Here is a 12,154-nt window from a genome sequence, read left to right as displayed (position 1 = left end):
GCATTTCATCCAAGCTGGGCTGGACCAAGTTGATAGGAAAAACTAAGGGATTTGCAGAAAAAGAGCCAGTGCTAAGAGGCTTCTTAGATAAAGTTAACAAATCCCACACAACTGACATCTAGTTTTAATGGCCATAGTTTGGCCAAGGTCTAAGACTGACCTACCACAAGCTCTATTACGTGGGGGACGGGGGGCGGTTTAGACTTTTAAAGACTCTATACTATGTCAGCTATATTCAGAAAAGGGAAGATTTTGGTTCAGTACTTCCACTTCTAGTAATAGATCCTAAGGGAATAATCAAAGATTTAAACAAAGATACATGTCTATTGAAGTTTCAGGCAGTGGTATTTTCAATAGTGTTAAGCTGGGACCAACAAAAAAGACAAATGAAAAAATTTTTAATTTGTGCATCAAAAAGACACTATCCAGAATTAAAGGGCAACCTACCGAACGGGAGGAAATATTTCCGTATCCCATATCTGATAAGGGATTAATATCCAGAATATATGGAAAATGCCCAAAGCTCAACAAAAACCCGAACAACCATATTAAAAAATGGCCAAAGGACCTGAATAGACATTTGCCCAGAGAAGACATACAAACGGCCAATAAGCACATGCAAAGACACTCAGCATCAGTACCGTTAGGGAAACGCAAATCACAAGTACAGTGAGATGCCACTTTATAGCCCTTTGGTGGGGATGGCCACTACCGAAAACCAGAAAACAAGGGGCCACAGGATGTGGAGAAGCTGGGGCCCCCTTGTGCACTGCAGGTGGGAATGTAAAACAGCGCAGCTGCTGTGGAACACAGTATGGCTGTTCTGCACCCAAGTTAAAGTTGCTACGTGATCCAGCAATTCCACTTCCGAGCATATACCCAGAAGAAATGAAAGCAGGGTTCGAAGAGTTATTTGTACACCTGTGTTCTTGGCAGCATTATTCACAATATAGCTAGAAAGCAGCTCGAGTGTCCACCGATGGATGAACGGATAAGGGGAATGTGGTGAAGACATGCAGTGGAGTATTATTCAGCCTTACAGAGGAAGGGGATTCTGCAATATGCTATACCATGGGTGAACCTCGAGGACATGATGCTGAGTGAAATAAGCCAGTCACAAAAAGACAAATACATATGGTTCCACTTTATATGAGGTACTCAAGACAGAAAGTGAAATGGTGGTTGCCAGGGGCGGAGAGAGGGGAAAGGGGAGTTGGTTTTTAATGGGCACAGGGCTTCAGTTTTACAGATAAAAAGAGTTAAGAATGGATGGTGGTAATGGTTACACAACAGGAGAGTAGCCCCAGCTGGTGTGGCTCAGTGGCCCGAGAGCCGGCCTGTGAACCAAAAGGCCGTCACTTGATTCCCAGTCAAGGGCTCGTGCCTGGGTTGCGGGCCAGATCCCCAGCTGGGGGCGTGCGAGACCAAACTGACTGATGTTTCTCTCAACCCATGAATGCTTCTCTCGAACATCAACGTTTCTCTCCCTGTCTCCCTCCTTTCCCCTCTCTCAAAATACATTTTAAAAATCTTAAAAAAAAAAAAAAACGATGTGAATGTATTCAGTATCACTGAGCTGTATACTTAAAAATGCTTCAGATGGCAAATTTTGTTACATGTACTTGTCCACAAAATTTTCTAAATTAAAAAAAAATCAATTGAACATTTGTGGGGAAAATGGTAGGGGTTAGAGCTTGTTCATATTATTTAGTTATATTTACATATGACTTTTGATTTTGAGAGGAAAATTAGAAAAAAGACCTCGTTCACTAGGCATTAGCAAACCCACTGCGCAGACAGGAAGAAGCCCAAGTGCTGGTTTGTTCCCATTGTATGAGTGCCAGAGAAAGACAGTACCTCCCTTATCCTATCTTAGCGGGAGACATGAGATAAAAGTCTTTGCTTGAAAAACATTGACACAAACCCATCCCCTCTGTCGACAAATTCCCTTGGAAGCAAGCGGGAAGAGCTGGTGCACCTCAGGGGAGGCAGCTTGCTCTTATTCATCCGGTTCAAGCTCCTTATAGACTTCCCAACTAAGTCGAGTGACTCTTCAGAAGTAATGTGCCCAGACAGAAATACAAAGGAGAATCATTGAGGAAAATGGACCATTTTTGGTGTGGCGTTTATGCACTGAAATGGTGTAATCAGTGAGTATGTTTGAGAATTTTTGTGACTGAAAACTGACCAAACCCAGAGCACACCGGCCAGGCCACTGCTCCTCAGTGAGCCTGGGGGCCCCAGCTGTGGGAGAACTGCAGACTGGCTCGGGCCCCGGAAGCAGCTTCCCTGGCTGCCAGGACTTGCGTTCAGAAGTGCGAGGAAAGCCATGGCGTCTACAGTTTGGGTCTTCATGCCTGTGCCGTTTCTTCTGCTAAAAGTCTTTGCTGAGAAATGGCAACTCTGGGAAAACTGCCTGAAAGGACCCTGGGAGGCTCAAGGTGACTTAGGAGAAGGGCCACAGGGAGCTGGAAAGACTTGGGGTCGAATCTTAGCTCTACCTATCCACCGCCCTGTGACTAGAGATTATCAACTTCCTCACGGGCCTGAGAGTTTCTCTCTCCCAGTGGGTCTGGGACAGAACACAGGAATTTGCACCTAAAGATTTTATTTATTTTTAGAGAGAGTGGAAGGGAGGAAGAGGAGGAGAGAAATGCGTGTGCCCCGACTGGGAATCAAACCAACGACCTTTGGACTCTCAGACCAGCACTCAATCCACTGAGCCACACCAGCCAGGGCAGGAATTTGCATTTTTAACCAACCCCACATGCGACTCCGACACCAGAACCCTGGAGCCAGACTGGAATAAATTCCATCTCCACCAACTTAGCAGCAGAGTACCTTGGGCGAGTTACTTCACCCCAGTCTCAACATCCCCATCTGTGACATGGGGATTAACAGGGTGCCTGTCTGCTGGGATTACCGTGAGGATCAAGTACGCTAACTGTGTGAAGCATATACAGAACGAAGCCAGTTACCAGTTACATCACGCTGCGTGTTACTCATTATTCTAGAGCCACAAGGCTTTGAAATTTAAAAAAATTTTAAAAATCAAAAAAATTTCCCTGGGTTGGCCAAAAAACTATTTGGCTTCAAAACCTGAACTGATCTGAACGGATAGGAAGCTATTAATAGTTGTTACTTATCCCTTTCTCTATAAATATCAATAAACTTACTGAAGAAATATGAGCGTATTAACATTTGATATTGAATGCTACTCCACATCCCCCTAATAGGTATTATCTAATATACTGAATATTCATCTATTTCCTAATAATCTGAAATATTCTCAATTTCAAAACACAAGGGGTTCAGACAAGGGATTGTGGATTTATTATCCTTTGTTGGCCAGTGTGAGAAGATGCGCCATCTGCTGGTTGAGTAGAGAACCACAGCCACAGGACAGCAGGGTGAGGGGAAAAGGCCGGGGATCACAGACAAGCACAATCCCGAACAATTCTTTTTAGAGCACGTTTTAAAACGCCTTGAAGGGCTGCTGTGTGGGCAGAGAAGACGTCATTTCAGTTAAAAAAATTATTCAATTTATTCAGGCAACAAATTAAAAATATTACTCTATGCTTTTTAAAGTTCAGCTTATAGATCTTTATTCATAAATCTAGCAAATGTTGCAGACTCTGAATACCCAATAAACTTCTTTAAACATTTTCAAATACACTTATACACCTAATATATTTGATTTCCATTTTTTTGAGCACTTCAATTCCAAACCAAATGCAAACAAAAATAAAAAATTACTATTATTAAAAGGTCTAAGTGTCTAGTTTCCAGTAGTACATACATGTGTGTATATATGTATATCGTTAATTGCAACTTAAAACTGATCATGAAGTCTAAATTTATTACTCAGTTACACAGACTAAATTGGAATCATACATTCCTTCCCAAGTAGTTTTTAAGTTGCTTCATCAGTTTGCGGAGACTCCCCGACCCCAGAGCAAACCCTGGCCAGGATGCAGATGGATTTAGCCTCTGGGGCCCAGCCGAGAGCTCTCCGTGTTCGATGCCCTTCTCTACCTTCCCAGTGCTCTCGCCCTCCCGGTGTCCACTCTCCCAGACACTCCCTCTTCTTTCCTACCAGCATGCAGATCCAACACCCTCCAACACGTGTCCCTTCATAACCAGCCCAGCCTTGATGCCTGGCTCAGCAACCTTTTTTTGTTAAGGGCCAGAGAGAAATATGTCGGACTTCACGGGCCGTTCGGCTGGAACGACTCAACTCTGCTGCTCCAGCACGCAGTGGCCACAGACAGCATGTACCGAGCGAGCAGGGCTGTGCCCACAACTTCTGAAATCTGCATTTGGATTCATGTGCATGGGTAGAGTCTCATGGAATTTAAAAAACACCCCTTTTACCATCTGCGCAGAAATCATCAACGTTGTTTGGGACCGATTTAACAAAATGGAAAAGGTATTACTTTTGAACAATGTTAATAGATACACATCACACCAGAAGACAAGGCGACAACTTCAGAGATGGGAGAGGAGCTTCAGCCCACATTACTCTGGAGACATTCTTTAAGGTAAAGACTTAGGTCCAGGGTCTCAGAAAGGGACTATGCAAGTGAGGAGCTCTGAAGTGTAAGCAGCAGGCCTGCTTCTCGAAGACAGTAAGCGTGGAAGTGCCTGGCACAGGGCAGGCACTTAGGATACGAAACTAAAGATATTACTGAGAACTTAAGACTCCAGTCCACTGCCCTAAATGTTGGGTCCTCAACAAATCTCTACTAGATCCTGCTGACTGGCCCATGACTTGTCCCAGCCTAGAAAACAGGTTTTAGTGAAGCTTTCCTGTTCAACCAAGAATGACACAGACATCCAATAAGGTCTCATCATTTTAATTGACTTTAATGATTATTGCTCATCTGCAAGGATTAATATTGCATTCATTAAAAATCATTCAATACAAAATAAACTTGTTCCTCCCAAGTTGCTCTCCACATGCTCCCTCTGATGCCAGATATTTTTCCATGGTGTCCTTGTTGCATGGTTTGACAGAGATGAAGCCCTCACCTACTCTTCCTACGGACACAGTAACAGACATGGGAGCAGGGGCAGACCAGAGGGCAGCAGGACCTAGGCCCCCTCCCTGCAGCAGAGCTGATGTGATAGACACCCCTGTTGGCCAGGTTACTTCCCCTAAAGGATGTGGTGTTCTGATTGGCCGGTTACGTGCCTTGGGAAAAAGGGCTTGAACCTTTAGCATCTACAGAGAAGCAAGCATGGCCATACTGGCAAGGAGTGGGAAGGGGCTGGGTGGGGAGAAACAGGAGAGGAAAGGGAGAAGTTTGGCAAGACCATTGTGCCCTTCGAGGAAGAGGCAGGGCAGAGTGAAAGCTTTCCTTTCCTATATTCCTGTTTTCACGTCTGTCTCTCTGAGCAATGGCGATAGGGAAATGAAAATCCCTAGTACCCAGCACTAACACCTGACCCAATTCTGAAGGATCACAAGCAAGAACAACTTGAGGATTTAGGGTCCTGGATAATTATATAGGTAAAGCTCAGGAGCACAAAGCTCACGTGACCATGCAGAAGTGCTGGTGAGCAGATGCATGGCCAGGGACACATCCCTCTGGTCACTGACAGCCTCTCTGGGGAATTCTTTCAGAGCGTGCGCAGGACGTACTGACTGCTTCCTCTACACGCAAACTGCCCTTTGAGATCTTAGTTCAGAAACTTTTTGTGGCACGTGTCAATCAAAAGTGGTACCACCTCTGTAAAACTAATGTTATACGGGGCCTAAGCTCCCGGCAAGGTCTCTGGAGCTGGCGTTCCCTCACCACGGCCCAGTACATCCTTCCTCCTCCCCCCACATCTACCTCCATTTACGTAGTTTAGGTTGCAGAAGCGTAGCTGTCCAGAAATTTGCTCTTGAGGGATAAATCCTAAAAATAGAGCTCAGTGCTTTATACTGAGTAATGGCCCAAGAAATTCGCCTTCAGCACAAGCTGTATGGGGCAGAGCTGATAGAATTGGCTGTTATGACCCCAGTTCATTGAAGCTATAAACTGTGGGCTAGGAACAGGGATTTATCAGAGTTCGAGACCAGCATTTCTCTAGACTCAGCTCTGCCCTCTTAGCTCCAAAGCTTTAAAAGAGAAACTGGTACCAACTAGCCACCCACGCAGTTTCTCAGCATTAAGACTAAACATGTGTCTTAACATGTGTCTTACATATTTTTTGTACAACAGAAATAAATGCTAGGGGACAAAATTCAACTTAACAGAGTGCAGTCTGCTTAAAAACCTGAAAAATGAGAAGGTCTGGTGGGAGTGGAGGAAGGGCTGTTCTAATCCGAGTGGCCCCCTGGGCCTGAACAAGCGACGCCCACTGGTGCACCCCTCGGAGCCAGGCACCGCACCTTCACAGGCAACAGGGTGGGGACATCCGGGGGTTAACATAGACACCTACGTCTGACCTGCGTGGCTGGTAGGTCCCATCCCTGTTCCTCTGAAGAAGTCAAAGAGCACTGACTTCAGCAGTTACGAAATGGGCTCTTTTAAGGCAATTTAGACATTGCAGATTGTTCCACCCAGAAGGTACCTTACATTTCCTGTTAATAAGGTACCCAATTAAGACTAAGTCCCCAGAAATGGTAAAGAATGAATCACCTTTCTGGGCTCGGAGAGTAAAACCCTTCTTTAGTGACTAGAGTGAGGACCCCTGAACCCCAGTTTCATCCAAAGAGCCATGAAGCAAGTTCCCGTGCCATCTGCAGAACTTGGACAGTGAGATGAAAAACAAGAATGAAACCATAGAAAAAACATCAAGAGGAAAGGAATAGGAAGAAAATAAAAGTTATCTTTAAAAAGCTTTCTTTGAGAGCTGTGTGGTTCACGTGGGCTGGTCCTTGGGGATGTGGTCCGTTAGTATCTGGAAAAAGAGAGACGGACGGCTTGGCACCGCGCCTTCCATGTAAGCGCTCCGAGAGGAGAGTCAGGAGCAGGCACGCTGTCCTGGGCCCCTCCCCCGCCTAGGCTGGGGATCCCCCCCAGTCACTACCCTGTGCTTCCAGAGTTTCCAACATTTCTGACAGTGTCACCTCCTGCTCCCTGATAATACGAGTCAGTAGTCGTCTTTCTTTCTTTCCTTTGAGTCAGCGATTTGCAGCATTGGAATAATCTGGGGAGCTTTTACAGAATAAGCCTAGGCCCCACCCCAGACCAACTGTATTAGAATCTCTAGGCGTGGGGCCCAATCTCCAAAATTTAAAAAAATTTCTACTTCTTTACATCTGCTAAGAGAGAGACTGTTCCCCTGCCTACCCTGTTAGTTTGGTGCAGGGCTCTCAAACTCTTCCAAACCAGGTGTAGCATTAGCTGTGTTTAAGAAAGCTGGCTAGTCGGCTTGTTTTTGTCCTGGGGAGAACTGTTCACATGCTTTCCCCCAAGTTACCTGTAATAATTCGGTTTAAATGGCCCGTTTTTGTTGAGTCCCAGATATTTTGCTTGGTCATCTGTCAGCTCTGTCAGGTGGGCATCAAAGGATGGCAGGTGCAAGCTGGCCACGTACTCATCTAGGAAGAACAAAGTGATGGGGGAGCGGACGCCACTTCAGACCTGCCTCTGGGGGATGACGGTTCCTATTTCCCTCTGAAGCTTTTTGAGAATGGACGAGGGACGGAATAACTTTGGAAGAATTTACAACTCGAAAACGTGCTTACTTTAAAAACCCTCGACACTGCCTTTCTAAAGCAGGGTATTTCTCTCATTTTACCCAGAGTGCATTTAGAAAGCCGCTTAACGAGGTGACAAAACGGGATGAACTTGTACCTCCCCATCTTTCTCTGGCAAAGCTTTTGGCTTCACCTCAGTGGCCAACATGCCATGAACTACTCTCACTTTCCTGCGGCACCTTACCTGGGTCACGGTCAAGTTATGCGTCCAAGCAGACTCCAGGAAGCCAAAGGGCCTTGTGTCGTTAACATTTACGTAGGATCAGACCCACAAAGGCCTCTAATCTTAGGATCAGGGATTTCTAAGGCAGCTGGCACAAATTTATTACATCTCCATGGATAAGGTTCTTGGGCTTCACTTTTATGAATGAATTTTTTACAAAAAACAATCTGAGGTGATAAGAACAGTAAGTGTTTCAGCTTTAAGAGGACAGGGCTTTGGGCCGATCAGTTAGAGTTGGGGGCGGGGCACCACAAAGCAGGAAGTAAAGAACTGGAGGTGACGTATTATATGGCACACCAATCCGGCACAGCTATCCCCAAGAATGTCAAGAGGCTGTCTGCATATCAAATGGCCGATGCACAATGAAGACCACATTCGTTTCTCTTTGTCTCATTTTGGCCCCAAGTGGGACTCAGTGGGAGTGGGAAGGTTACAGAACTTCCTAAGGCTGCACAGAGTAAGCGCACCTGCCCACACCCATCTCGCTGAGCACCCTCACTCGTCAGCTGTTATTCTCATTGCAGTTCTGCAACGTACGTAGTGCTGTTTACTTTACTGATTAAAAACAAACGGAGGCCCAGGAATGTCAGCGCCTGACCAGGGGTTAGAACTGACTCAACCCCAGGTTTTTCACGGCGGTCTGGAGTCAGGAGGGGTTCTTCTGTTTCCACTCACCCATCTTCTTGGGCAGCAAGTACACGTCTTGCTTGTAGCGCCCCTCAGGTGCGTTATAGAGCTCTATCAGTGCCAAAGCCTGAGTTGGGAAGAGAGGGTCGGAAAACCCCAAACCCTTCTTAGTGACACAGCAGGGCCCCTCCTTGGCGCGCTGGTCGAGGCCCAGGCCCACTCATCTCAGGTGGGACGAGCAGGCGGGAGGTCACGTACCTGCGTGGTGGCTGTGATGGACAGGACAAAGGTGGGGACTGTGGAGCAGCTCAGATTGAGCAGACGGCCCTGAAGGGGGAGAGGGATCCAGGGTGAGCGGAGCTATCCCTCCATCTCATATCCCAGAGTCGAATCAGTCACGCCAACACAGGGGCAGCCTTTGTACCCCCCGGGCTCGGTGGGGAGAGGAAGAATTATAGTTCTAGATTAGGTTTTATCTTGTTTTCTGCAAGCCCTTGAGTCTGACAAGCTGAAGGCTCACGTGCAGCCAGGAAGTAGTATGTTACTTAGTAAAAAGTAGATACTTTTTTGTGTGATTCTATTTTGGGGACCAGATCATTGGAGGTCAGGGAAGCAGAAGCCCCCCGCCCCGCCCCCCACCGATCTAACTGCACAGCCCAGGATGTGCTGGCAAAGCCCTACGGTGTGTACCTCTGCCAGGAGGACGACACGTTTGCCATCTGGCCAGATGACATGGTCCACCTGAGAACGGACTCGCTCCCAAGTCAGCTCCGGAGTGCGGAGGCTGGTCTGAAAGGCAGACAGCACAGTGAGGGCCCCTGGGAGGCAGAGGGGACAGGCCCAGCCAGCCGCAGACACACGAGAAGGCTCACCACATCAATCTCCGTGTTGGAGTGGCCCATGTTGCACACGATGCAGCTGTTCTTCATGCGGTCCAGATGCTCCCGCGTCACGACATTCTTGTTTCCTGAAAGGAAGTGGGGGGCTGAAGAAAGTGGTGCTGGGCAGCTGTCAGGCAGAACATGGACAGGAGGCCCGCCAGCACTCCGGAGCATGGACACACTGTGCGCGAAGAAGCGCGTGCTGCGTGTGACAGCTCTTCGGGCTGTGTTACCTGGCTGTAAGGTAGAGCTGCATAAAAAGCCATCAGGGAAAAGGGCTTTGTTCTGGAAAACGAGTGAAGGTTCCGACAGCCTGCTCTAGTTCGCAGGCTATCACACAGAGCACGGGTCTCACTTTATGTGAAAGCCAGCCTGAGCACCTCGAAGGCTCAGCCAAGTGATCACTGCTCCCTGCGAAACAGCACCGACACCCACCTGTGCAAGTTATCACGACGTCCACTTGCCGGATGACTTCATTCAGCTTCACCACCCGGAACCCATCCATGCTGGAAGGGAACGAACGACACTGTGAGCAAGCACGGGGACCGGGGCAGAGCTGGTCACACAGTGAGAGCAGCAAATCCCTCTCTGTGGTCAGGCCCAGTGCTCCCCTCAGGGGCGGTAAGTGACAAGCTGTGCTCCACTACACGCACTGGCCTCAGGATCCCATGCGGGGAGGGAAGGTGCCAAGCAGCTCGAGGAGCGCCCTGGGGTTACACGGAGGGAGACAGCAAGCCTAGCCTTCTCCTCCACAAGGAGTGGTCCCACACCCAACGGCAAACTCAAGAGCATGAGGTGCCGCCACAGCCCAAGTGCGCTGTGTTCTTACCAGGCCTGGAGAGCACAGATGGGGTCGATCTCCGTGATGTAGACGATGGCTCCGAGGGCCTTGAGCGCAGCGCAGCAGCCCTTCCCCACCTACAGAGCATGGGGAAGAGGTCTGGCTATCAGGTCCCTCCAGGCCCGGGGACTGGGGCTGGGGGCTCTTGGGGAGGCGGGAAGTAAACTCCCTGAACCACCAATCAGCCGGCGGGCCCATGGAGGGGGCGCCAACCCAGGCAGGGCAGAAACAGATCCAGATTAGGCTGTGACCCTTCGTCAGACATTCCACATTTCACAGCAAGGACTGAGGCTGGACAGGGAAAGAGACGAAGGGAATGAAAGTGTCCCCATTAGGGAAACAAGACCAAGAAAAACAACTGTCACCTCTTGTCTCCTGGTCCAGAAGGACCTGCTAACTCACTCAGATGCATCGGACCCAAGGACAGCCTAGCGGCTCAACAACCCTGGCTGGCCAGCGCTGACAACAGACGATGAAGTCCTATGCTTGCCCTATGGACTTTCCAGAGAGTCAACTATATGCCACTTCAGATTCTACCCTTCGCTCCACTGCCAGTTGCTTGTGGGGCTACACATTCACTTGAATTAAATCTCAAAAAATGTTGTTATCGACGAGGGGAAATGATGCCAACATGCCACTCCACGAGACGAAGTGGTAAAATCTGAAAACTCCATCCATTCTGTAAGTCTTCACCCATGAATCTGCATAAAGGACTCCTGCTAAAGGAGACACCGTCTCTAGGAGATACTTTAAAGCTCGGATGGGTGACCCCACCCTGACGGCGACCCTGGAGAGTCCACGGGAAGACAGGCAGCAGGCCGGCTCCTCACCTCGCCGTAGCCACACACCACCACTTGCTTCCCACCGAACATCACGTCCGTGGTCCTCTTCAGGCTGTGGGGACAGACAGGGGCTCAGCGCGCGCACTATCAGCTTGAACACAGCCCTCCGCGCACAATGAAAAGAACTCCAGGTGGAAGCTGGCTCGGCTCGGAATGAAGTGGGCCCTTCGAAGCCAAAGGCAAACCAGGGGACAGGCCTGGGGCGATACAGACCAATACTGCACCCCAGCCCGAACCCACCACCCGTGAGCTCGAACAGCTCCACACTTCCACCTACCCGTCCAGGATGGACTCTCGGCAGCAGTACAAGTTATCGAACTTCTGTTTGGTGACGGAGTCGTTGACGTTCATGGCTGGAACGCAGAGCTTCCCGGCTTTGGAGAGCTGATACAGCCTAAAGGGAGAAGAAGCCACAAAAACAACAAAGTTAGCTAGTAAAGCCGTATGTGGCAAAATCTGCTAATTCTCTTCCAACTCCACGCTGCCCTCCCCAGCCTTATTCATGCCCAAGGACATGGGTAAGTAAGATGACATCCTTGTCATCCCTCCTCACTTCATTTTCTCCACCACCACCCCCGTTTTTTAGAAGGAAAAAAATATTCTTTCAGTTGAAGAAATTTATTTCTCTTCCACAGAAGGGGAGGTATTGCCCTAGGTCAGCATTTTCCCAGTCTTTACAGAGCCCACGCCTACTTCTGATAAGCGAGATGATCGACGACTCGACTCTGCCCCGGTTCCCCGTGTGTGCGAGGGCCCGGGCGGCGTGCCCCCAGTGGAGAGACACCTTCACAGGGATCTCTTAGGGGCTCTGACAAGCCAAGAATATTTTGCCCAGTTTACTTTGTGTAGTATGTCTAATGTACAGTTTTACAACAAAATGTTTTCTGGTTTTAAATTAAAATTATAATACAATATTGAATCCAGTTTTTCAAGACATACTCCCTACCTCCCTCCCTGGCTGAGAATCACAGTGGAGTCAGTGGGAGTGAAAGATGTGTAAACTAGCACCTGAAGTAACTTCCTCTTAGGGTCTCCTCGATTTTTTCA

The 12,154-nt window shown here is 48.4% G+C and overlaps 1 protein-coding gene across 2 annotated transcripts in view; it reads right to left on the bottom strand.

Annotated features, from left to right (window-relative positions):
* Positions 1-4,840: 4,840 nt before the first annotated feature.
* AHCYL1 (adenosylhomocysteinase like 1) overlaps positions 4,841-12,154 on the bottom strand; it is a 33,288-nt gene continuing 25,974 nt past the window's right edge. The window contains exons 8-17 of one of the 2 annotated variants that reach the window (XM_053914575.1): positions 11,385-11,501; positions 11,096-11,159; positions 10,254-10,342; positions 9,860-9,930; positions 9,416-9,510; positions 9,234-9,332; positions 8,802-8,870; positions 8,592-8,670; positions 7,414-7,534; positions 4,841-6,891 (exon numbers count right to left, since the gene is read on the bottom strand). In XM_053914575.1, coding sequence (XP_053770550.1) covers positions 6,885-6,891; positions 7,414-7,534; positions 8,592-8,670; positions 8,802-8,870; positions 9,234-9,332; positions 9,416-9,510; positions 9,860-9,930; positions 10,254-10,342; positions 11,096-11,159; positions 11,385-11,501 — 811 coding nt within the window. In that variant the 3' untranslated portion in view covers positions 4,841-6,884. Of the gene's footprint in view, positions 6,892-7,409; positions 7,535-8,591; positions 8,671-8,801; positions 8,871-9,233; positions 9,333-9,415; positions 9,511-9,859; positions 9,931-10,253; positions 10,343-11,095; positions 11,160-11,384; positions 11,502-12,154 lie in introns of those variants that run through there. The other variant, XM_053914576.1, reaches the window with a different exon arrangement.

Source organism: Desmodus rotundus, chromosome 12, assembly GCF_022682495.2.
Source record: "Desmodus rotundus isolate HL8 chromosome 12, HLdesRot8A.1, whole genome shotgun sequence".
NCBI lineage: Eukaryota > Metazoa > Chordata > Mammalia > Chiroptera > Phyllostomidae > Desmodus > Desmodus rotundus.
This window is presented reverse-complemented; position numbering and strand designations above follow the sequence as displayed.